The following is a 26552-nucleotide window of genomic DNA, read 5'->3' on the forward strand; positions in this document are numbered from 1 at the left end:
ACCTTTTAATATTAGTTTCAGATATTGGAAAAAATAGCCTTATATGGCTCTCTGGAGAAATTTTCATCCCTACAGAACTGAAGCAATAAATTCTTCCAATAGCTTTCCATAACATTTAAAATGTACTCACTGTATAGTTACCCTTTTACCTCAACCTCCAAATAAACCTTTCCCAAGGCCAAAACCTGCCAAACAAAATCCGCTCTGTTAACTGAGCTCTCAGCGATTTCCATCTCAGTCTTAGAATTTGAAGTCACACAAACACGTCGCGGGTAAAACAGTGTGGCACAGAAATCACAGCTTTGGGATTGAACAGATTTTTCCCCTCTGTCTCCCCCTTCCAAGGCTTCTCTGCGAGGTACTTACATCCAAACGGACGTTTATGGAAAGTAATTCTGCAGGAGGAAATAATTGTTTTCATGTGCAAAACAATTAGATTTCAGCCAGGACAACCAAAAAGAAATCGCACAATACCATTTACGCTGTCCCAGATTCCTTCACTTTTCTCAAGGTGAGCCGCAGCTTCCACTGGGAGCTTCCTGCTAAGGCAGAACTTGGGTTTCTTTACCTTTCAGTTAAGTGTTCGGATGGAGGTATTTTCTGCTAGAAGTTTACTTTTTAAACAGGTGTTTAAAATGTGCAATGCAAATTCTAGTGCCAGTCAGACACTCTGCACCCGCCGGACTCTACAAGGGCTCAAGCTTGATTTAAGACAAACTAACCAGGAACACGTACCAATTGCAAGTCCTCAGCAAATTAAGCTCATTCTTAATTACATTTTGATTCTCCTATAAAAAAAAACCCCACAAGTCACCGACCCTATCACAATATGTGTTACAAATCTAGCAGAATATCCTGTGTAACCAAAGCCAAATGCTGAACTTGGCTGCATTTCATTTTATGGAGGATGGAAGAAGAGGGAAGGGGTTATCGTAACAAAGGGGAGAAAATAAGAGTTGGAAACCACCAACAAAAGCCCCCCCACCCCCACCCTCATCCACCAGCGGCGGAAGGGAAACAGCCTCATCTCTAAGTTGTCTAGAGTTCGGATGCTTCAGACAGCTTAGCAGGAAGTTCACAGCAAGCTTCTTCTAGCTTTTGATTTGGTGGTCCATGAGCTAGCATCTGTTTCCTTTGGTTGCTTTTTCACTCCACAGCAAACCCACACGTCTCTTCCACAGCTGTCAACAGCTTCTCATAAAGCTTCTCGTATGACTCATAAGGCGGAATGTCGATCCGGTTAAAGCTAGAGGTAAAATAACAACACATCGCAGAATATGAATCTAAACTATTTATTGAGGGGAAAAAAAAAAAAAATCTAGATCAGCTACGTATAGATAGAATTTGTGCAAATCAAAGAAAGCCTCAGCCACTTCGGTGGCCAAAGGGAGAAAAGGTAAAACACAACTGTATTTCGGCAGCAGGAAAGCAGGAGGACTTAGTAGGGCGGCATCAGGGAGGAGGAGGCAGGTGGCAGATGCAGGAGAATTGCAAATAAAGGGAGCCATCAGACAGGCGGGCTCCCTGCTCTGCCGGCAGACACTCTGTGCCTCTGCTGAAGTGGTTTCCTGTCTCTGAGAGAGAGGGAGAAATTCCGCAGGAGAGCTCAGCTCCTGCCTGTGCTGTACCAACAGCACGCTCTTCCTACTTTTTACCTCTGAAAACCCTTCCTACCTTTTACCTCTGAAAACTATTCTTTGTAACCCTGGATGGACTCATCGCTGTGAGTCCCCTCTCGGTGAACGCTTTTGCTGAACACGGAGAAATAAACTTAAAAATATCTCACTATCCAGAATAATCAACTCTGGGATAAAAGAAAACCACAGCTAGAATAGAAGACAAATGAAGTTATAAGAAAACTCGATTATTTTGCTGGCTGCAGAGTACAGATATTTCCAAGCCAGCAGAGCACATGTGGATTCACCCATGTGTGTATCACAGGACTAATCCATAGCTGGGACCAACAGAGATGACGCCTTTAAAGCAAGACAAAGAGCAAGCGAGCACTGACATGCGGAATGTTTTCATCTTACCAAGTGTGGGCTTTTGGAAGGTTGTCTGTGTTTGCATCTATTAAATGGATGGTAAACAGTCTGGGTCCTGCAGCGCCTGTAGAACCTTACAGACAGACATTCTAGTTAATGCACTTCAACAAAACATCACTCAGGCACACAGATTTTGCTACTTATAAAAAGGCAAGAGAGAAAATCACAGTTCCAGCTGCAAACACAAGTATGTCATAGGCTAAATCTGTTGATTCTGCTGATGAAGGGATGGCAGAAGTAATAAGGCTGGTCATGACAATTAATTTGCAGATTCTTATTTTGGAAAGCTGCTAAATTTTGTATTAACAATGTTGCACCTTCAAAAATGAAAGTACTTAAGTGCAAAAAGGTTTTCCTTGTAAAAGAGAACTACATAGTTTACTTTGAACATTAGTTACTGTCAGCCAACAGGAACTTTATCAGGAGAATCACACCAGTTGTCCTGGTTTCAGCTGGGATAGAGTTAATTTTCTTCCCGGTAGCTGCTGTGTTTTGGATTTAGCATAAGAATAATGTTGGTAATACATATTGTTTTAGTTGTTAAGTAATGCTTATATTAAGTCAAGGACTTTTTCAGCTTCCCACAGAAGCTGAGCGGGAGCATTGACGGGACAAGTTGGCCAAAGGAATATACCATACCATCAACACCATGCTCAGGATAGAACTGGGGGTTGGCTGAGGGCAGGGATCAGCAATCGCTGCTCGGGATGGGCTGGGCAACTGATCCTTGGGTGGTGAGCAATTGTATTGCATCATTTATTTTGTATATTCTTTTCCTGTTATTATTATTATTTTCTCTTCTGTTACTGCGCTATTAAACCGTCTTTATCTCAACCCACAAGGTTTTTTTTTTCCTATTTTTCCCTCTTCTCCCTGCTTTACTGGGGAAGGAGTGAGTGAACGGCTGCATGGTCTTAGTTGCCAGCTGAGGTTAAATCACGACAACAGACACTGCCACCTTTTCTGATGACAAAACCTGCAATTTTCAGGAACCTGTTTTAAACTCTAATGGTTTGTTGCCAAAAAATGAAGGGAATACAATTTTCAAGTAAAAGAGTTGTTCCGTCAGTCCATAATCAGGTGTGTGCTTGCATGCAGTGATTTTAACATCAAGCCACAGAGTTGCAGGAGACTGATAAGCAAATATTGACACCAAAGTGCTAGAGGATGACAGATCTACCAGCTTGTATCGCTATCAGCAATGGCTGAAGTGTTCGCCATCAGCAGAGCTACTGACAAATGTAAAACTGCTCTTGGGATCAAAGTTTGTAAGTGCTTGAGTTATCCAGTAATACGCTGGCGTTTTACAAGTAAATCCCACACGATTTTTATCTCTTTCTCCCACCCCCCAGATTTAACTCGTCCTCCACATCAGTCACCTTGTAAAGCCTTGAAACCTTGAAGTGGGACACGCGTCGAGCCCGTCACGAACTGCAGCAGCCTTGCCCTTCTTTCCTCATCAAACGTTTCCACTGCTTGCCAGAACCACTTCACGATATTGCTGTCTGCCATGCAGTGCTTTAGACGCGTGTTTGACTTCCAGTCGTTCAGGTCTATCTTATCCAGGCCTCCTATGATTAACTGTTAAAGGATGAGAAAACGCTTTAACATTCAGAGTTATTTCAGGTTTGCAGCTATAAAAACATAAATCTAACTATTTCACAAAGCTAAGCATTCTTTACACACTTGAGCCCCCTTCTTGGTGCACGGTAATGCCACAAACCAATTTGGAACAGGCACTAAACCTCTCCAGTTAAACTGCAGTGAAACTGGCCAAGGAGTACACCTACCAGAACAAGAATTTTCACAAGAAATGGGGGTCAGAAGCCCATTCAAGACCTGCTTTGTTAAATCTACCCTACCTGAGAAGTACAGTATGTCTTTATGAGGGCACAGCACAGATTTGGAAGAAGCCACGCAATCTACTGTGCTCCACAGCATCCGTGTCCTGGTGCAGGTTTGTCCTAGAGGTGCCAATACCAACTACGACAGAATCCTGCTCAGTTTATGGTAACGCCCCGGTCGGTTTGTTGTTCTACAACAAACTAGAGAAACTTTGCATCTGTTTTCTGATGCCGTTTGTGCGAGGCCCTGACACAGACCAGACACATTACTTCAATCTCTTTGCCAGATGACACCAGGTTGCAAAATACTGTAAAAGGAAGTCACTGCTGGCCATGAATCTAACCACCTCCCCTGGCAACGACAAACAAATGGCACAGAGAAAACCTCATCCCTCAAAACAAAAAGTGCGTCATATTCTAAATTTCCCATAATATTCCATATTGAGGATCACATTTCTGAGAGCGACCATGTAGCAGCTGCCTTTTTGTGCCACCGAGACAGCACCCGCTTACACTCATTTACATTATTAGGACAGTTGTGACTGTTGTGACGCAGACAGCATTGAAATATTTAATGGAGTTTTAATCTGCCTTTTCAAGCAGCTCACAAATGGAATGCAATAACTTCATGGGATTAATCAGTATGCACAAACGACTAGCACAAAGCTAGTGCTTCCAATACCACAAATGGCCGATATTCCACAGGTTGCCTTTTTTTTTTTTTTAAAAAGGCAAAAACAGAGGAAAAATTGCTGTAACAGGAATTATTTTAATAATAATATACTGTAACAGGAATTATTCTGCACCTCAGGACTAAATGAGAAGACATTCCTTTCTTTTCTATATGCTCTACACTTCTAGTTTAGTACCTGCAAACCATGCCCTGTGTGCATATAGAAACAGCCAGGCATGAAAACAGCTACTGAAGAAAACAAGCTCTGGGGCAGATGAACACGTTAGGTCTTGCCAACACTTCCTCACACCTGCAGAGCTCCCTCCTGCCCAGACCACCTGCTTTGAGCGTTAGCCCTTGGGTAGACAACACGGTGTGTTTGTCTTTCCCTGTTTAAGTAGCCCTCTCAATAGTGTGAGCCCAAAGAATGTCTAGAATAAACCAAAAAGGGTTTGGTTAAACAAATACACAGCTTTCTGGCACATAAATTGGAATAAGGTTTGTGGGTTTGTTTTTTGTTCCTCTGTTATTTTTTTTTTTTAAATCACTGCTTGATTGTGGATCAAACAAATTACAAAACAATATTCCATGTGGATAAAACAGATACCTCAAGTTCCTTCTGGTCGAAAGGCTTAAGGAGATGCTGTGGAATAAGCTCATTAAAACCTTTCTGCAGAGCCAGGAACTGTGCCTCTATTCCTCTCATAAATCGCCAGTTTACATACAACCTGGGGGGGTGAAAAGAAAAAGTCAGGGATGATGAGCTAGACAGGACTGGGCTTTTTATAGCAGTGCTGGAAAAATCCTAGTTTTACAGAGGAACTTGTTTTAACACACACATTTTGTATTATGAAAGAAGTGCTTATCAGTTCCTTTTTCCATCAACAATTAATTATTGCACCATCAACAGAAAAACCAAAGTACAAATCACAGCTTCATCTTCTCAGGTCTTACAATAGCGCATTGTGTGAAAACACTCATGTTATTTACCACTCAGGTATTTCCCCCCAAAATATTTATTTCATTAGTTTCACTATATAAAAAACCCCATCTGTTTACTACCTTCTTTCCACTGCATCTATAGGATATGTTTTTGTTTTGCAATACCTGACATATTCTTTCTTGTTCTCTTCTGTCACTGGAATATTCCTGCCATTTGGTTTGAGTTCATGCTGTAAAATCCTCCCAAAAGCGTTGTGTTCCACACAAAACGTATGGTCCAGAACCGGGGTGATATCGTTCTCTCTGGCAAGGGAAAGACAGAGGGTGAACCCAGTATTTTTGGTATTTTGATAACTCTCAGTGGTGATGCTGACAGTTTGTTATTTGAATGCTAATTAGTCTTCAGAATAAACCTAGTAACTAGTCATCCACATTTCACACCACTGGAGGAATATTGCCACAATCCCAATTTCTATACAGCTTAATGCATGCTGAAGAACTTGATTAGATATGAGTCATCCGTCTAATTCTAGTAGTACTCAGGGTAATTAATAAAACCCTATATAAACACAAAACCACACACACACATATATATACAAGAATAATCTGATCTGCTGTCATGTATGAGTGTGAAGCACGGAAGAGATCACAGGCAGTGAAATTCAACATCAGTAACTTTAAATACAAAATTCAACACAGCATTTAGGAAAAGAAATCGAGATAATGCAAAGCAGTGCTGAAGAGTCCCAAAGCTACACTGGATGTTGGGATTTTGTTCTGAACCGTAAGCATACAGAAACCCAAATTAATTCCATTTATTTCCATTTTAATCAAAGTTGGTTTTGTTTTGAACAAGGCTCTACTTCCCCTCAGAACTCTGTCCTGAGGTCGGATTTTGATCCTGTGATATTCTACCATACCCATGCAACGTTTAATGATTTAGTACCTATTTTGCTGCAAGGAGAGCTAACACAGAGTTTGCAATACTCTACCCCATCTTCTCTACAGCGAGACAATCGATAAATACAGTACTTACAAGATCCAAACTAAACTTTTGTGTAGTTCTGGGTCAACAGATTCCAGATCGGAGAGCTGAATGGGCTTCCCCAGCAGCTGTTTGTAAAAGGGAACCGTGAACCCCCCGTTGATATAGTGTCCATGGAACACAGCCAAACCCATTATCCGACCAACAAAATGGAAATAAGACAAATGGTCCTGCAGGGAGAGGAGAGAAAATCAGGCCGTGGGAAGACACTGACATCTTGTGGTTATATCTGCGCCATCGGTTTATGGTCAGTGCAAGTTTCCTGCAACCCTCCGGGCAAGAGGAGCCACCATTTTTCCTCATAACAAAACCAACAACAGAAGCATTTAACGATTAAATGTCTCAAACAAGTCTCTCTGCATTACCCGACTACTAAATTGCATGAAAGTCCTTGAGACCTCTCAAAGGGCAAAACTCGGGAAAAGAAAATCCCCAGAGTCCAAAATATGACAATTCCAAACAAATCAGCTTATTCTTTGTTTAACCATCAAAGTCCTTTTGCTCTTGAGGAAGCAGGCCAAGTACTCGCTTCCTTCATGTCTTTTACGTTGCTTATAAACTGACTTTTGAAAACCGAGTCGTCCTACGGTTGAGATTCTTCCAATCTCTCTTCCCCATCTTACAGAGCAAATGTCAGGAAATGTCACGTCAAGAAAAATTCCTCTATACTAATACAGAATTGCTGCTCTTTGCAGGGTCTGCATCGATACAAATCCTCCAGACAGAAAAAAAAAAGCAAGCGGAGCAGCTTATTGAGAAAGGGCAATCAAGGCATAGAAACCCCTACAGTCATGGGGGGATCACTATTTAGAATCACAGAATCATAGAATGGTTAGAGTCGGAAGGGACCTTAAAGAGCGCCCAGTTCCAACCCCCCTGCCGTGGGCAGGGACACCTCCCATCAGACCAGGTTGCTCAAAGCCCCATCCAGCCTGACCTTGAACACCTCCAAGGATGGGGCAGCCACAGCTTCTCTGGGCAACCTGGGCCAGTGTCTCACCACCCTCAGAGGGAAGAATTTCTTCCTAATATCTAATCTAAATCTCCCCTCTTTCAATTTAAAACCATTATCCCTTGTCCTATCGCTACACCCCCTGATAAAGAGTCCCTCCCCAGGATGCAACGCTGCTTACGCAGCCACCTGCATTCACAGTAAAGATGGATTTCACCTCCGTGTATCTTCTCAGAATCCTCATGCATCCCATGATGCATGCTGAGGTCAGTGCTGAGGAGTCTCAAAGAGATCAGACACTTATCAAAGGATCCCTCCTCCTTCATGTTTTTCATTTCAGAAAAAAAACAACCTCTGCTTCACACTATATCAATATAAGACTCATTAATACATTCTTATTCTGCTTTACTCTTCAGTTTATGCTCTCGTTGTAGCTCTTCTTCCATGACAAAAAACTGCAGGAGACCCCTGTTGAAGCAGGTATGTCACTCACAAGTTAATACTTACAGGATTGATAGAAGAGTCTGGATTGATTTGCAGCATGTAAATATTATCTGTGGAGTACTGGAAGAGTCCATAATAGGGATTCAACATTTCATGGCACAGTAAATACAACCATTCTCTGCCAAAAAAGAGGAGAAAAAAAAAATAAGAAAAGATATTTTAGAAGATTTTAGAAGGGTGCAACTTCCACTTATGTTTTGGAGAACACAATTGTGAATCATCAAACTAGTCATCAGTTATGAAATGCTTATTTCAAAATCAGATCACCTCATACTGCCCTCTCTTTGCAGACCAATAAGGTATGCTGAGAAACCAACAAAGCATCTTAGTTCACTCACGGGCAGATTTGTTTTAGTTTAGAAGTACTGAAGGGATTAACATCAATCAGAGAAGCTACAGCAAGCTGTTAGACAACACCAGCAAAAAATTGAGTCTGAACAAGAACCATTTCAAAAAATTCTTGACTTTGTAGAGAGTTCAGATATTTGGAGACTAAAAGATCTGCTCCTCTGCAACCTGTATGGTATAAAGAAATATTTAAAAAAAATAATCTGTTGTTTAAAATCAGCTCAATCAGTGAAGCTCTTTAGAAAAGCTGGTTTTCGGCAAATGCTTGATGGACTAGAGAATCTCTGCTTTCAGCAGAGAGCCCAGAAGGGGCAGAGACGAAAGGCATTAAAAGAGGAGGGATTTGGTAAACTCTCTCACTTCAGTAACATACAAGGACCGCAATGGAACTAAAGCTACTTCTGACCTCCCAACTCACCGTGACAAATACCCCTTTATTATTAAATTTGGACATCCATCCCAGGTGCAAAATATTCTGTAAGAACTATCAACTTTAAGGCTTAGAAGCTGGAGCAGCTCTGATCTGAAAGAGACTGTTGCAGCTAATGGGCAATTATGAAAGCCATCAGGGATATACGATGTCAACAGCGGAGACACTCAAGGTTGCCCCGGGTGAAGCAGCTCAGAATGTTCCTTTGTCCAGCGATGGGTTACTGAAAGACACTTAAGCGGGTGATGCAACTTTTGTGGGTTTGAGAAATCTCTCAGTGAATTGACAGGATGCATCTGAGCCACCGCAAAGATGAGTAATTTGGTAATGATGTTACAATCAACTCCAGAACTTCAGATCTGATGTGACCCACAGGGGATTATTATTATTTGTTAAGAGGGAGGCAAGTCTTCTCTAAAATTTTAGCCTTTGTTTAGGATTAGTTCATTCCCACTCCTGCTCCAACACATCAGAAGACTCTCCTGAATGTGGCTGAGACGGAAGAAAAAGGAATCCCTATCATCTTGCTGGGGCCTGTTGTTGGGATCAGCGCTTTCTCCAAGAAGATATAACCTATCCTAAAAAAGCCTTTTACGCTCAGTGGGTAATGGTGACAAAAACAGAGTTCCTACGGGGGAGAGGGGAAACAGAAATACCTCAGTCTGGTGTTAATTCCAGTAATGTTCCCAAATACAAGACATACCAAGTCATTTAGCGTGAGTCTTTGACACCAGGGGGGATTGTGGGACAATTATTAAATCACATGTGTCCGCTTCCCAATCTACCATGATAAAAACACTGAAGCTACAACCATTACCTATAAACTAGATCACAAATAATTTATATATACCATTAACAGATAATTTGAAAGGGAGTGATATCAGCCACGGGTCACTTTAAGGACAATTTTACAGTTAAAAAGTGTCAGACAACCCCCCACATCTCACCTTGCTACTCCTCCATAATCCAGGCCTTCCTCTCCGCGAAATTTCACCATAAGCCTCTTTTTCAAGTCCTTTGGCCTCATCTTCATTATCTGACGGTAGGATTCCTATAGGTGGATTTTTACAATCAATAATAGGAAAGAAATAAAACGTCTAAGTCTACTAAGATTCATTACTTATTGCATAGATTACTACTCAACTACAGAAAACATTATCCTGCTACAGTGCTCATCTAAAGCAAATTCCAGTGACAACTCTGTTAATACTTGGTGGATTTCACTACCTCTTTCATGAAACAGAGCTTCTATAATCAAAGATCAGTTTTACTTAACTACTGAGTGACAAAAGCTGGTAATAGTAGTAAAAAGTCAATCAAATACCTCAAATATTTCTTCTCTGGATACTTCAATGCGACAGTGACCAGCCTGTGGTTGCTGAAGAGAGAGCTCATGTCTAAGAACTTTCAACTTTTGTACCAAGTCTCTTTCATATCTTTGTGCAGGCAACTCCTCGCCGTCTTCTAGCGACCCCTCATTTGGAGCTGGCAAAGGCTGCTGGCTGGGCTCTTTAAGCTGGCATTGATGGCTTTGAAAGAAAAGTAAAATATTTATTCTGGAACATTAACAATAAGGAATACGTAAAACAATGATGGAAGAACTGATTAAGTTTCTCCAAGAGGAACCTGGAGTGAAAAGTTTATTCAGCTGGGTAACTTCTATAGCGTCGTTACCCTACATGCAGGGATGTAAGGAGTACAGATATTTAAAATTAAGAGTTTCAGCGATTTTCAGCTCAGTTTTTATGTGTCAATACATTGTGGAAGGCTGTGGAGCATGATCACTGAATGCTCCCTGAGCAGTAATTAAAAAGTTTGTGTGGTATTTCTCCCATACACTGACAACTTCCAAGAGTACAACACAAAAAGATACCTCCGATGGAACAAACAACAGCTTTATAAATGGAACTATCTAACAACTGCAATGAATTTTATTCCTGCTTCATGCAAACTAAAGCTGGGGATTCTTAACACAGTAAAATTACTGCATCTGTAGTTATTAAAAGGGAAAGATGTACATGCCCAAAATAGTTGCAGCTTCATAGAATCATAGAATAGTTTGGGTTGGAAGGGACTTTTAAAGGCCATGTAGTCCAACTCCCCTGCCCTGGGCAGGGACATCTTCCATTAGATCAAGTTGCTCAAAGCCCCATCCAGCCTTGCCTGGAATGTTTCCAGGGATGGGGCATCCACAGCTTCTCTGGGCAACCTGGGTGAGTGTCTCATCACCCTCACAGTAAAGAATTTCTTCCTAATGTCTAATCTAAATCCCCCCTCTTTCAGTTTAAAACCGTTCTCCCTCGTCCTATGGCTCCCCTCCCTGATCAAGAGTCCCTCCCTGGCTTTCCTGGAGCCCCTTTAGGGACTGGAAGGGACTGTAGGGTCTCCCCAGAGCCTTCTCTTCTCCAGGCTGAACACCCCCAACTCTCTCAGCCTGTCCTTGCAGCAGAGGAGCTCCAGCCCTCTGAGCGTCTTCGTGGCCTCCTGTGGCCCCACAACAGGTCCATGTCATTCTTATGTTGGTGGCCCCAGAGCTGGAGGCAGCACTGCAGGTAGAGTCTCACGAGAGTGGAGCAGAGGGGCAAAGTCACCTCCCTCGACCTGCTGGCCACGCTGGCTTTTGATGCAGCCCAGGATACGGTTGGCTTTCTGTATCGTACATCCAACTATCCTTATCTTTTATTATCCAGCTATCCTTTATTTGGGTTGTGGAGCAATGATTCTTTTAGATACAGGGACTCCACAGCCACAGAAAACTCAGGTCCAGGAAAAAGCCTAATCATGGGCACAAGCAGCACTGACAGGCTGTCCGTTCTGCCAGGCTGCTTCCAGGGTCAGGGTCAGTTCTGTAACAGTTCAGCTGCCTTTGCATGATGCAGAGCTTGAGCTTATTAAATCCTGCTAAACCCGAGCCGGCCATGCACAGCATTGGGCAACCAGACTCCAGCTGGATTTATATTCCTGTTGTCTGGAGCTCACGGGAGCATGAAGCCAGTCCAGGGCCGGCACAGAGCTAGAACTGCTGAAGCAGAGAGGCGTGAGCTGTGGAACCGCCTGGCAGACCCTCAATCCCACATCCCAGTGTTTCCAGAACTCCATATTCGCTCCAGCACAGCTTGGTGCAATTCTGTCAAACCAGCTTAGAGAAATAAGCGAGCCCTCCCTTAAACATGACTGCAAAGTACAGTAAAAGCATTTTTGAAGAGTAGCTGCAAAAAGATTAGATGAAACCAGCCCTGAGGACCAACGCTTGGACCCTGCCTAGAGCACTGGTTGCATCAGTTCCCCAACATCATTATCGTGCAGCTTTTCAGCCCCCTTGACTCCCAGACTGTGGTTAAAATTGGACAAAAATAAAAGGTTTAAGAATCCGAACTTGACACAAATCATTTATCAGGCAAGGTTCTTACTTCATGATGTGATGTAGTCGCGGATCTGTGAATTGTGTGGTTCTGTTGTTATGATCTACAAAATATATTCTTCCTGAAACTGTACTTCTAACTTCCCAACCTGGAGGCAAAGGTCCTAGTTCATCACAATTCACACTGTTAAGGTCTCTGAGAAGAAAAGCAAACAAAATGTTAAAGCACTTCAGAAGTTAAGATGAAACCAATTTACACTCAGGGTAGAAGGGAGAATGAATTTGGTGCTCAGTGGTTTTAGGCTATAAAAGTCTTAGGAAAGACAGAACAGCTATTTTAATGCTGTCTTTTTAGAATCCTCAATCTGAGCAGTGCAGCTCCCCGTGTATGCACAGCACAGACAGAAAGGTAAATCAGCAAAGCACCTTCTGTCTTTGAAAGGCTTTGAAAGTAACAAATCCATACACAGCTTAAAAATAACTTCAATATGCAACATCATCATTGAGGTGACGACAGGGCTTCTGAAGGCTGTAAAAGGAGGAAGAGACATTCTTTCGTAGCAAAAATTTCGCACAAGAATTCCCATTAACACTAACGTGATCCACGTGCAGAAAACTAAACAATTAAGCAAAGGCCTCTGCACCAACCATTGTCCCCAAACACCCAATAAGTTAAGAGGCCAAGGCAGCCAAATACTAAAAATCACCTAAAAGAAAAAAAAAAAATCCAACTCTTTAGTTAGACAAGGCTAGAATCCTGACTATTTGACTTATAAATCATTGAGAGTAAGGCTTTACCAACACATTCACCCCTGCCATCCTAGATATACTTTGTGTATTATTTTAAGTGGTGCTAAAGGTAGGCACTTTCAGGTAGTGTTTGAATTCAATACGTAGGATGCATTTACACTTAGAAAATTGAAAACACTTAAAGTCCCAGCCACCTAAGGGAGCAAAAATCCTCAGAGTGGCATAAAAAGTAAGGAGGGAAACCTGAAGATTATTTTTAGACAGGAAAGCTATTGTTAAGTAAAGTATTCTCTAGACAGCTGGCACGGATTCATCTGTTATCCAGGGTTGAAGACACCTCTCTGTATATTTCCTTACCTAAAACACCCAACAAAATCAGTATAAATGAGTAAACAGAGAGGCTTTAGAAAGGTAGAAGCACTTTGTACACCAAGGCCTTCATTAATGTCCCAGTGAATATAAGCCAGCGGGGGACAGATACACAGGCAGAGCAGACAGACAAGCCTTTGTTAGGCTCCTTAAAGAAGATTATGGTTGTAGCCATTTGTTTCAATCAGCTGTGCATCTGAAAGTACTTGCGAGATCTGATTACACCAAGTTTTAACCTACATCTGCGCTAAATGCCAAGGTTAGGTTTTTGCACCACGACTTGGTAGTAAGAAAGCCACCTTTAACTAAAACAAGAGCCACCAGGGACTCACAAGACACTGCTGTCTCCACTGACATCGTTGGTCCTGAAAACCTGGCTCTAAGATTTGTTGAGAGAAGCAGCGATGCCTTTTGTTAGATCAACCAGCATCACTCGAAGAAGGGACAGGGCTTTGGGCACACAGGCCTGACACGAGTGACGTGAAGAATGAGCATTGTCATTTCTTCTTCCAACGATACCTGCTAATCTAACATCAGCTATTTTCTCTCTCTCGACTTTATTTTTCATATCCTTCCATATACTGTGGTTTTATCAACACTTTTGCCTACACTACTTTATATCATTTTTCTAATATCCTGTATCACATTCATGCGTTATCCAGCCAGGGCAGCAGCTGAAGAGTCACAAACTTTGTGTTTCACTCTGAAATCTGGTGTGCAGGTGGTCCGGCCCAACAGCCCAGATCCAGAGCTCCTCAAGGAAAAGCACCAGACCTTAGTCACAAAGACCGGGATTAACTGCAGGTTAAAGTTTAAAGAGGCTTTACTACATTAATCATGTGGAGGATTCAAATTTTCTAGCTGCAAATCATTGGTCTAAAGCATAAAAAACCCCAACACCACTTCAAGTTTAGAGAAGACAAGTAATCTCTGCTTCAGTTTTACATAAGTGAGTGCCATTTAGAGCAAAAGTTCAAGGTTGAATACCCAAGAAACAATGGCTTTAATAAAGTAGACACTGTTTTACTGTTTTCATTAAAAAAAATAAATATTAGGTAAGATTCAGAAATCTGTGGCTTCACCAAAAAACAACAAAAGAGAATCAAACAAACAAAACAAAAGTCCCACTGACATTTTAGGAAGAATTCGTCAGAATGGAGTTCCTGAAGGATTACGTATTTTTTTCCCCTTTTGTTTTACATGATTCCCAAGTAGATAATTCTTTCTTTCGAAAAGAGCAATCCTTAATGTTTGGTGAAAAGATAACTAGAAATATCCAAAATTAAGGGAATCCAAGCAGATCCTCTGCTCACAGCTCTCCTTTTAAATTTAGACAGGCCATTTCATAGATTTTTGCTCTTAAAGATTCAGCTTATTGTCACATATATGAAAAAACCTGAATTCATAACTCTGAAGACATACCTTGGTATCCTAGGGTCATGCCACGTGCTAACTCCAGTCTGCGTGTGCAAAAAATAAACCTGTCCCTGTACCGTTGTTCTTTGCTCTATGAAAAAGGGAAGAAAGATTATTCTTAATTACAAATCTGAAAAAAAATCAGAAGAAACAGTTTGTTCACAGCCATTGGCACATTGTCTTTCTGTCAGAGCTGAGAGAAAGTGCTTGAGCCATCCCACCTGATCTCCTGCACCATGGACTGTTTGGTCTTTAAACTCCGTCTTGACAAATTCACTTTGACTACACATTTCAGCGTTCTTTTTGAAACTCACAAATCCACACACCAGTATGTTTTAATTTCCATTTTTATTTTTAGATTTTGAGGCAACCCAAGCCCCCAAACTGGATTTCCTTACTCCTAGATTTGGTGTGCTCTTTTCCGAGATTTAAATTCTCCTTAATCTTATCCTCCCTAATCTTCTGTACTACTGGCTGCTTTGTTGCTTTTCTATTTTCCTGATCTTTTCTCAAATGTGGGCTCACACCTACACAACATGCCAAGGGGAAGGAAAAAATAGCATTACTGCTCTAGTTTAAAGAGCTCTTTACATTCGTTCTCCCTAGATACACAGCCAAGATTAGCAGTGAATTCTCTGTAACAGCATCGTACCGCAAACTCATGTTTAATTTACCATCAACCTCTCAGTGTATCCTGGCGTAGCCAACTGCTAATTAGCCAATCTCAAGCACCCATCTCCACTGCTTAGTTCCTTTTCCAAAATGCAGACCATGAGATGCATGGGGATGCTGCATGTTCTGACAGGTAAACCACATGTATATATTAAAATGGGAGCATTTTTCTCTGAAGTCTTTTGAAAAAAAAAAAAAAAAAACAACCAACCTTCAATTTTACAGAAAACTTCAATTTTATGGAAAACTCTTACCGTAGCCTTCTGGTAGGTCAGGCGACTGGTGACCGTGAGGTCTGTTCTGAGGTGTCTGTACATGACCTCTGACTTCAGGAGTCCGAAGTCGCTGCGCCTGAAGCCTCTGATCTTGACTGGGGGACTCTACGAAGCGACAGTTGCCTCCCCCGGCAGCCCCCGTAGTGTCCGTGTACGGTGCTGGCTCCTCCATAAAACAGCTCAGCGGCCTTCCCGGTCCGGAATCTTCATAAACCGTTCTGAAAATGGGGAAACTTCAAGAGTTTCCATCACAAGAGAAGTGAATGCAGAAATAACTGTTCTCTCTCCCTCTCTCTCTCTCCATTACTTCAAGTGCTGCAACTTTTAACCCAAGAGATGCCAATTTCTTCACATTTTTACACCGCAAATTTCTCTTGGAAATGCCAGAAGCACTGGTAACAAAAAATATCAAGTTTAGCTTATTTTCTTCACGGAATTCTCCAGCTATAACCTTACTACCTGGCACATATTTCCAGACAATGTATTAGTCGCACTGATATTTAATATTGGTAGTGTTAATTACATTCTTTCCACATATAAACCATTTTTACTAATTAAGTGTAAAGAAAACAATCCTTACCCTTCATTCTCCAAAAGCCCTCTACAGTCTACTACAGAACCTCCTGTACCTATTCTGTCCCGTGTCTGTAAACTGACTGAAATGAAAAAAAAAGAAACACAATCAATAATAAAAGAATAACTGTTCCCTTAAAAACAACACAAAGCCAAACAAACCCACATTTATACAGGGTGAAATATTACGGAAAACTGTATCCTACACACAAGAGCACACCACTTACAAATCTCCTTCTGTAACCCTAAAGCATTACTGATTTTCTAAAAATGGAGATGAAAACCCACATCAAACCTTAAGCTGAGTCTATTTCTGTAAATATCAAAGATGTCAGGTTCTACATCTGTGTTTCATGAGGATCCAGCAAGGCAAGCTGGCGAGAAATTCCTCACCACTAGATGTCACCGTTACGGTGAGAATTTGGGGTTTGCCTACTATTTTTATACATCAATGAAAAGCTCGGGTTGGGTTGGGGGGCAGCAAAACGTGGGAAAACGGGTCAAATTAGCCGTAAAACTAGCACTGCCTCGTTGAAATTTAGAAATGGGTTACAGGAGTCAAAGGTATTAAAGCAGCAATTTGCAAAATTTCTTTTAACTCCTCCAGATCCTCTTTACCAGAGAAGATTCTCGTTGCCTGCCCCCCTTGGTCCAAACGCAATCAGTTTCACAACAACATCTACCCTTCCCAAGCTGCGTTGGAAAGCTTGCCAGATGCTTTCCCTCTGTTTAATATTGTTTCCCATTATCAACTGAGTGAAAACAAACTCCTACGTAGGAGTACAACAAAAAATTTCAGGTTATGCAATTTAATCCCATTAAAGTCAGAAGAAACAACAGAGAAGGGAGCAAATAACCACTGCAGGTTTCTTTTTTAATACAGAATTTGTCCACGTAGCGTATTTAGCCAAGAAGATGAAAGTTTAGTCCAGAGTGTTCTTACCCACTATTTGGCCTCGTACAGCATCGGTATCGGTGGGATTTAGTTTGCATAGATCCAAACGCTGGTCTGCAAACGAGAATTGGAAAGATCAACAAAACACTGGGAAGGGCTGGGTGGGAACAGTATTCACTGCCCAGATCCAAAGCACGGAAGGGTATTGATCGCGCCGGGGAGGAATTGCTCTTACATCCAGTATCTTTTAGCCTGCTGATGGCATTGGAGAGGAGTCGGACACACCCCAGGAAGCCAGCTCCCTGTTTCTTGTGGATTTTTTTATGGTTCCATACGCTGATGGTTATGGAATCTGTCTTCCCAACATATCTAGAAAAATACATATCAGAAGAGTCATTTTAGAAAAAATAACCTCTTTTTACTCCACACAATTTACATGTTATTTGGTACAAATTCTGATCCATTTTAGTACATTGGTCATGCTGCTTTATTATAAATACAGAAGTGCTTAAGCCTGAAATGGTGTTATTAATGAATTACCGCTCTATGATTTCACACAGCATGTTAAATTGATATTGCTGCAGCATGAATTTAGCTACAGCCAGCCTCATTAAAAGCTACACATCAAGCTGATTAATGTACAAAACTATAAAATTTATGTTTCTAATAATTTGAAGAAAATAAATCACTACAACAAGGACAATCTTTTACAAAAGCTGGACTGCACTGCTCCAGCAGAGCTGACTCTAAGCGGTTGTGCTGTACCTGACACACAGGTATTTCCAAATTCAAACAACTAAAAGCAAAGTACCACTCCTTTATTAACAGGTAACTTCTTGTTGCAAAAAAAAATCAGTCCTCCTCAGCAAATGTGACTCTTCTCGCTAATGCAAAATGAAGTTGCAGTGCCAACCCTTGCATTCCATTTACTAGATAAATCTCCAGAATATTTTTCACTTATGACCTTACAAACGACTCACAGATCGTAATGCTGGTTCCATTTGGGGTCCAAGGTGTTCTTCACAGTGTCAGTTGAATGGCACTGACCCGACCCATCAACAACTATTTTTGCAAATGGGTCAGGAAGTCCTGTAGAAGGGAAAAGGTGCTATTAAAAAAATAATACTTTTTGGCTTGTTTCTTCCAAGATAATGCTAACGTGAGCTCCTGCTTGTTCCCTCCTCCCCCCACAAGAACGGAAAGTTGCCATTATCCTGAAACTATTTTAGTAAATCCAAAACAGAGAATTGAGCTCCTAATTAAATATTGTACTTCTGTCATACAGATTGATATCTGCCATAAATTGTGAAATTTAGAAAATAAAAGGTTAAACTAGCTTAATTTAACAGTGTATACCCAGGCATACTGATAAGTAGGCATTTTTACTTAGTCCTTAACATAACATTGAGCCTACAGCACTGGGGTACTTCACTCGTCCCTGGAACGCTTTACAGATAGAGCATCTTCGAGGTGGATGCTCTGGGTACCCCCCCACATGGAATTGTGAGCAGCAACCTCCTTGTGGTCTCATCAGCCAGACTTTCAACTAGAATTCTTGAGTCCTCAGTCTTTCCAACCCTAAAGTCTACACCATCTAAATAAAATTCAGTGTAACGTCTATTCATGTAGAAATGGAACGTTACTGCGAGAATGGAATCACAGAACAGACGACAAACACAGATGAGCCACAACAGTAATGCACAATCTACAAATAAATCCGATTAATCAAGAGCAGAAAGTTATACAATTAGGGCATACTTACTGAAGAAATCTTTCTTTGCAAGGTTCTTGGCACATAATACTGCAAAACAAAATATCAGAGAAAGAAATCTTAAAACCATAAAAAACCCCTTTCTGGCAATCATACCAGTTACAATACTACCCGATCATAATTCATAAAAACCCACCCAATTATTAAATGTGAGAATTGTTTGCTTTATCTGTGACTGGAATATGTATTTACATAAAGAAAAAAATGCCTTTGCTTTTGTTCTATTGTTACAATATACAGAAGATTTCATGAACGTCCCTTTCTGTTAAAACCTCCTGATTTTCTACACTGCAGGCTCACACAAATGCTAAACCAGAATTTTGCTGTGTTCTTTCAGAACCCACCCATTTTAGAGCAAGGACTGAACAGTTTCTGAACCGTGAATGGTTTGGGGATGCCTGGAGGAGACCTCGATGCTAAATCCCATCAAATACAGGGCAACCTCCTGCTCTTTGCACACACAAGGTACGTGACAAATTGTGAGACGAGCTATGGGAGAGGTATGGGCGCCCAGGAGCAGCACAAGCAGTTTGCAACTGCAGAAAGGTTTTGTGGTTAAGTACGACAGGACCTCACTCAGGAGGAAAAAAAAAAAAAGAGTGAAAAAAAAAAAAATGGCCTCAATACGTTTTCCTTTGAAAGGGCCACAAATGAGACATTGTTTCCCTCTCTCCAATTCTACAAAACAGCCCAGTAGTTTAAGCAAAAATTAGATCAGGAAACTTGCATCAATCTCCATTTCTACTAAGTCTATTACCAGCTCCAAGCCTAATTTTGCTTTTCAATAAGGACGGCTCAGCACAATCTCAGCAACCCAAGCTGTTCAGTATCCATTAAACTCTTATAACAGGCCAGGAAAAATAACTACAGCGCCAAAGATGAAAATATTAAAGCTCTAACTTATCTAAAACCAGGATCCAAGAGAGGAAGATGACTGTAAGACCTAACTATTTTGTAGGTAGTCTCTTTTCCACCCAGTTCTGATCTTTCAGGGTGAGAAAGAATGCTCAGAAGATGCTCAAATGGGCATGTCCCCTGGCAGGGACCCCTTCTCATCCCTGTCTCACCTTGCTCCCGATTTACACTCGGTCTCACCTTAACTCTATACTGGGGAAAGTGAAGACACGGTAGCAAACATACAGGAAGAAATATTCATTTATTTTATTTTTACACCTCTCAACTCCAGAGCAATGTTCTCCACCTAACACGGCGAGCAGAATAAAAACCGTCTCACCTCCCATGCCAAGCAAACAGACCAAAGAAGTCCAGTATTTAACCCAGATGTTCATGGAAAAAAATACACAAATCCTCCATCTTAGTAATAATTAAAGCGGCCGAACCAGGAAACTATTTTTAGAATGGATTAAAAATTACTTATTTCTTACATTGGCAAACTGCATAATCGGAGAAAGCTTCTCTTGTATTTTTTATTTTTTAAAAACTGACTGAAAAAGAGAAGTCTGCAGGACTATGGCAATTCAATTTGAAACAAAACAGGATTACAGCATCACCATCCGCTGCTCTATGGAAGCACGACAGAGCAACCTTTAATTTCCTCTTCCTGTTGTGAGTGCTTCAGAGCAAAAAACAACAGGAAAAACAGGGAATAAGGACAGGTAAAATCAGAACTTCTATGTTCTAGTACTGGCCAAAAGGAATTTTAAAGTTCCTGTGAGTGGTGGAGCTTTTCCTTTTCTTTTTTTTTTTTTTTTTTTTTAAATCAACTTATTTTTCCTCCCCCCATCCCTAATTTTAAGAATATATTATTGAGCTGGAAGAGTTTGCCATCTGTAACTATCTGCACATAGGCTGACTATGTAATTATTACCTTTATTCTATGTTTCAGGTGTGCTTTCTGGCGCTAACCAGCAGCGCAAATTTCTAAAGCTATTCTTGATATTTTTTCATTTAACTCTTCTCCCTCTGCCATGGGCTTTCAGTCTACAGCAGATGAGCACGGCTGCCAATTTTCCGGTTGCAGCCTGTGAAACCCTCAATTTTAGGTTGCAAAAACCATTACTCTTTCTTGTAAGAAAAATATTGGCACAGCGGCTAATAGCCCAAATAAACCTTTATGGAGCAATCTTCAGAATCAGGGCTGCCCGAGATGGACCATTGGCTCTGCTCCACCATTTGCGTATTAAACCCACTGGAGCAAAAAAAAAATAAAAAAAATAAATATTTTCGAGTGCTCTATCACTTAAAAGTCATAGATTTCTAAATTCCGGTAAAGAAACGGGTGACAAAGGTCGGCACCGGGAGGCCTGGAGGTGAAACCCTGCCAGGGGAGCAGCCTCTCCCTGCTCTGCGAAGCTGGGGACGTGCCAAGGTTTGCTTCTGAAACGCCTTGTCTCCAACGGGACTTCAGCAAACCTGCCGGCAGGATCCGACTGCTGCTACTTTTAGCCCCCAAAACCTGGGAAGGTTTAGCTACAAAGGCTTAAAAAGTGATTAATTTTATCCCCGCCTGAGGCGGTGTAGGGGAATGGGACAGATACTTACCTGCAAACCAGGCAACTGAGACTTTGCCCAAACTCCGTCTTTGCCCACTTTCCTTCTTTCCAAAGAGCTTTGTGTTTCTTTTTGTTTTCGTTTTTCTTTCTTTTAAGCAAGAAAGGTTTAGGGCTTGTCAGCAGGAGCAATCTCCCTGCATTTTTTGCAACGTTACAAAAGGCACTAATTCTCCTGACTCGGGCATTTACATTCTGCCTTCTCAAAGTCAACTGACTTGTTTCGGCTTGACGCAGTATTTGTTTATACCCCGCTCTGGATTGCTGCAGCACGGCGCTGAAGAACTATTTTATTTTCTTTTAATACAACGGATCCCAAACAACACCGAAACAACGACTTTACATCTAGATTGTAATATTTATAAAGGGATGGGAATGTTTTTCTAAGTACCTGACATTATTGAGATAATTTCAAAGGCCAAACGAGCCAGCTGGGGAAAGCACTGGTGTGAAAGCCTATTTGGCAGGAGGTGAAGAAAGGACGAGCCTTACACAAAGTCAGTATTCACCCTGGGGATGGCTCCCATGCAGATGTAACTTGAGCGAGCGGAGTGGTTCCTCTGCCTGCCCCCAGTTGTCCACCCTGTTTCCAAAGCAGAAATGAATCATCTGCTGTGGTTCAGGAGGTGCCGCAGGAGCGAGCTACAGACGGGTGTAGAAAGAAAAGCACCGAGAGGCCCCGACGGCTCAACAACGCGGCCGGGAATTGCATCAGAAAACTGCTGCTTGGCCATCGAGACACCCGTCTCTGCAGCAGGACCAGAAGAATGCAGCCAGGGAAAGACTGGATCCCTCACCCTCCTGTATGAGGAACTGTTTCAAATGTCCCTGAGTAAACAGACCCAGCCGACAAAAATCAAAGCCTTCATCCGTGCATTCCTCCTCGCTCGATGGATGGTGGCTGGGCTGCAAGAGAGTCCTCACACCACTGTCCCTGCACCAAGGCCGGGTTCATCCACATACAACACGCCCCATCCCATTGCACGGCGCTGAGATGCCACACTGACTTTCATAGAATCACAGAATGGTTTGGGTTGGAAGGGACCTTAAGGACCATCCAGTCCCACCCCCCTGCCCTGGGCAGGGACACCTCCCACCAGACCAGGTTGCTCAAAGCCCCATCCAACCTGGCCTTGAACCCCTCCAGGGATGGGGCAGCCACAGCTTCTCTGGGCAACCTGGGCCAGGGTCTCACCACCCTCACAGCAAAGGATTTCAGCTGCACAGGACTGAGATGCTACAACCGTTTTCAGCCACGCAGTGTAAAAACTAGTTAGTTGTGTTTTGGGACCTAGGGGAAAAAAAAAGACAAAAGAAAGAAAGGGAAAAAAAAAGAGTAAGCGATGAAAATATTCCGTAGGTCCCAGCCTGTACCGATGCAAAACAGCAGGCAAATTTGCACCTGGGACTGCAATAATTCACACTTTGTGAATTACTGTAAGAGTCTCCTTGCTCAAATTAAGGACTTTTACACTCGGACAGGATCTGAGCTAACGACGGCCTTCAATTTAGTACTGAAGTTCATTTTGAAGACCAGACAAACCAGCAGTACGTCCACATCTTCCTTAGGAAAGGGGGGTGTGTGTGTGGGGGGGTAAAGTCGTAGCGAACGATGCTGGCAAATACGCCTTTCAGCCATCTCTGGCCTTCCCTTTGATATCCCAGGTTAATCATTTGTGCTTGTACAAACAGGCAGCCAGATTCCGGGATACATTCGTTTTCCTCTCTGACAGAAGATAAACACAGGCCAGCAGGCCGATGACGTAGAAGGGGCTTTACTTAATATTTACTTCTGTGTAGACCATCTTTAATCAGAGATATGTAGCATAATGATTAAAAGCATCACAGGCTGGTTTGCTTTAAGATATAAACAAGAAGGAAAAAAGAATAATGAGGCTTCGGAGGAAAGAGCAACAAAGATCTTGACATAAAATGAAACTAAAGTTACTGCACACCATTGAAAAATAAAAAAAGGCCGCAAAGCAGGTCAAATTTGATGCATCCAAGTAATGGAAACATCTCTGCTAATGGTTCAAAGTCTGCCTAGTTTTTGATTTGTGAAGCTGGAAACCTGTGCTGGAGGTAGAGTTGCTCCAGCTCTACTGCACGGCAGCAGGACAGGCCCCCGTGCACCCTGGTCACAGGCTGGTTTCCACAGCAAAAATCCTGCCATTCTGAAAAAAAAAAAAAAACAAACCAGTTTTCAGAAGGCTGCAAGGCAAAAATAATGTGCTTGACGTGTAAAAAAAGCCTCCAGAAAAAAAAAAAAAAAAACCCAAACAAAAAACCAGAAAAAAAAGAAAAAAAGGAAAAAAGCAAACATCAGCTATTTACCACACGCTGCTCTCACACCCCAAAGCGCTGTGGCCCACAATTAAAATCTTTGCTGAATCTGTTATGTGAAATCACGTCTCGTCCAAACGGTTCAGCGTATTTTGTGGAAAATACTCCGAATACCACAAGCCACTCTTCCAAAGCGCCTTTCCAAATGACTCCGCTCACGGTTCCTTTGCTCTGCACAGAACTTTAAACGAGACTTCACTGAAGATAAATGTGTGGTTTTATTTCTACTACTGAGCAATCCATGAAGGTTTTCAGTGTTCTGTTTTTTTTAAGGGTGACAATAATTTATGCTTGGTAGGGTACAAGAAAAAGTGTTTAATGGGAAAGGAAAGATGGCCAAAGGCACTAAGTGTGTAAAAATGCAGTTTTTTTATAGCTAGTCACATCACTGAACTAAAACATACCGCTTTATTCACAAATTGGAGTTTAAATTGTCACCGCAAAGGCCAAGGTTTCTATTCTAGTCCTTTTTTTGTTTGCTTTAGGAATACTTTTGGTCTTTCTCTCTGTCTGCTTGAGACTGAAACGCATAAATCCACAGACTGCTTTAACTTCTCAGTACCCAAATCTGAATCATTGCAGCGCGCAGAAAAAGATAAACAAAACTGTAGTCTTCCGTTACGTTTGCCAAATAAACCAATTAGCTGTACAGAACTAATTTTGTATGGACGTGTACGTTGAGTGGCCTCCACTAACGATCTTGGCATGGTGGTGCCAACGAGATTTGCAATCTGACACGTAAACCAACCAAAGAAACCCCCCCGAGACCCCTCAGACTGCAGGACCAGCCCACACCATCATGCCCCAACTCTGCCTGAACTCATGCTAAAACAGACCTTGACTACCAGATTAAAGCAATGCTTCATTAAAAAAAACCCCTCAGTTCTCAAAGAGTTGCTAGATTTGATACATGAAGCCTTTTTGTGGCCCTTTTGTGTAGGCTGCAGTAAAAATCAAAGCCTCTTTTCAAGGCATGCTTTCCTCGTGGGCTGAACTTGGCTTCGCGCAGCCAGTTGCAAACACTAGACAACTTTGAAGAGATCTTCAAAAAGCCACACACCCAGAAAAAGCCATTTTTATTAGTCCATTAACATGTCATTAAAGTATCTACTTAGCCAGGAACCAAAAATTCCATCCTACCTAAGCAGAAACCCGTCACAAACGAGAGAGTCAGTCCTCGTAGCGCAAACAATACCAAGTTGACAAAACAAGAGTTTCTTCTCCAGGATTCCTACGAATTACTCAAACTGAAAAATCCTCCTGGGCACCGACCAACAGTAAATCTTCATAAACACACACCAACAAGGGTCGATTTAGCCCTTAATATCATAAATCATTACAAAAACCAAGATAGGACTATTGGAAGAATAAGACTCATTAAATTCCCGGTTAACTAAGACTGTGTGCAACACAGGACCAGTAAAGCAAGTTTAAGAATGAAGCGATTGAGATGTAAAACTTGGAGAAACACCAAGAGTTATGGAATTAGTTGAAGAACTTTGCAGGGGTAAAAAAAAAGGGGAGATCAATAGGAAGCTGAATGAATGCTGATGTACAGAACCAGAGAAAGGCACACAAATGGGAGAAGTGGGAAAAAGCATATCCAATTATCCCTCATATTAACTTTTCTTTCTCCTCTTCCCCCTCTGCTCACCCATAACAAATGCCTGATACAAAGGCTACCTCCCAGATTAAATCTTTCATTAAATCCTAGCTATTACATCAGTTTTCTTATGACTTTGCTATGCCTTCCTCTAATCCAGGCCAAGAACCTTCTCATACTCTCTATGTTCTCCTATTTCCGAGACAGACATAAACCCCAAGTGTCCCTGACTGCTTGAGTCTTGCGGACGTGCCCTCAGCCCAGCCTCAGCTCCGAAGCTGCCCATGGAATTCATGCGCCCTGTATCCCATGAGGCAAATTCCAGCGACATGAAGTTCCTATTTCTCACTCAAATTGTACTTCCGGGGGCTTTTTTTTTTTTTTTTTTTAAAGTTTATTTTTTAGGGCAAACCTTTCATAAACTGCTGCTTCACCACCCTCAGGTAACCGTTCTTACAGCGACTGCTCAGCTGTAAGAAATACGGCAGAGACACCGGGACAAGAGCGGGACTGTAACTGGTAAAGCCTCCTCAGCCATCAAGAAGATGCCCTTAAAGCATCTTCTCTCCCATCCTCATACCTTTTCTTTGCAGACTCTCTCCCAGCATGTTCAAAGCTCAACCACTTTCTTAGAAAACTGGAATTCAAGAGGGAAGTCAGTTATTATTACCTCCATTTTACAGCCGTTCTCAAAAAACACCCTATCAATTACACAACTTTACCAGAGAAAACATTGACAGAATATAAAATAAATTATATCCACTGTATGGCTTTTAAAACTCAGTCCTCCACCCCCACCAACACATTTGCCAGAACCACAACCAAGTGGAATAATAACTTTGTAGAGAGAGATTTCCCCAATTCAGTCGAGCTTTTCCTTTGTTAAAGTGTCCACAAATGGGCTCCCAACTCTCCGAAAACAAAGAGTACGCTCAGGCTTCAGCTCATAGTGTCAGCTCCTGTATACACTAGTAAGAAATAGAAATATCTGGAAAGAACTCAAAATTTCTGTTAAAAGCACACAGAATAATATCCCGCTCTCAGGGCAAATACAATCTCTTAGCTGATTGCTAAACATAACAATTTCAATGACAAAATTCCTCCTGGAAATACAAAACGGCATTTTACATTTACTCCACATTCCATTGTGCAAGTTGTTGTTACCAGGATCAACACAATTCTGGATTTCTTCCCTTACACCTCTTGTATCTCCAACCACACACGCTTGCAT

The 26552-nt window shown here is 41.7% G+C and overlaps 1 protein-coding gene across 1 annotated transcript; it reads right to left on the minus strand.

Moving 5' to 3' along the window:
* Positions 1 to 1146: 1146 nt before the first annotated feature.
* Positions 1147 to 26552, minus strand: SMURF1 (SMAD specific E3 ubiquitin protein ligase 1). Its single transcript, XM_074158223.1, has 18 exons — positions 26456 to 26552; positions 18857 to 18895; positions 18075 to 18183; positions 17330 to 17463; positions 17143 to 17208; positions 16207 to 16282; positions 15606 to 15859; positions 14686 to 14770; positions 12194 to 12340; positions 10108 to 10312; positions 9731 to 9834; positions 8009 to 8123; positions 6541 to 6719; positions 5670 to 5807; positions 5170 to 5290; positions 3425 to 3626; positions 2034 to 2118; positions 1147 to 1246 (listed from the first exon to the last, which is right to left on the minus strand). The coding sequence occupies exons 1-18, from the start codon at positions 26550 to 26552 to the stop codon at positions 1147 to 1149; spliced, it is 2256 nt and encodes a 751-aa protein (XP_074014324.1).

The sequence above is a fragment of the Numenius arquata genome, chromosome 14 (assembly GCF_964106895.1).
Source record: "Numenius arquata chromosome 14, bNumArq3.hap1.1, whole genome shotgun sequence".
Lineage (NCBI taxonomy): Eukaryota > Metazoa > Chordata > Aves > Charadriiformes > Scolopacidae > Numenius > Numenius arquata.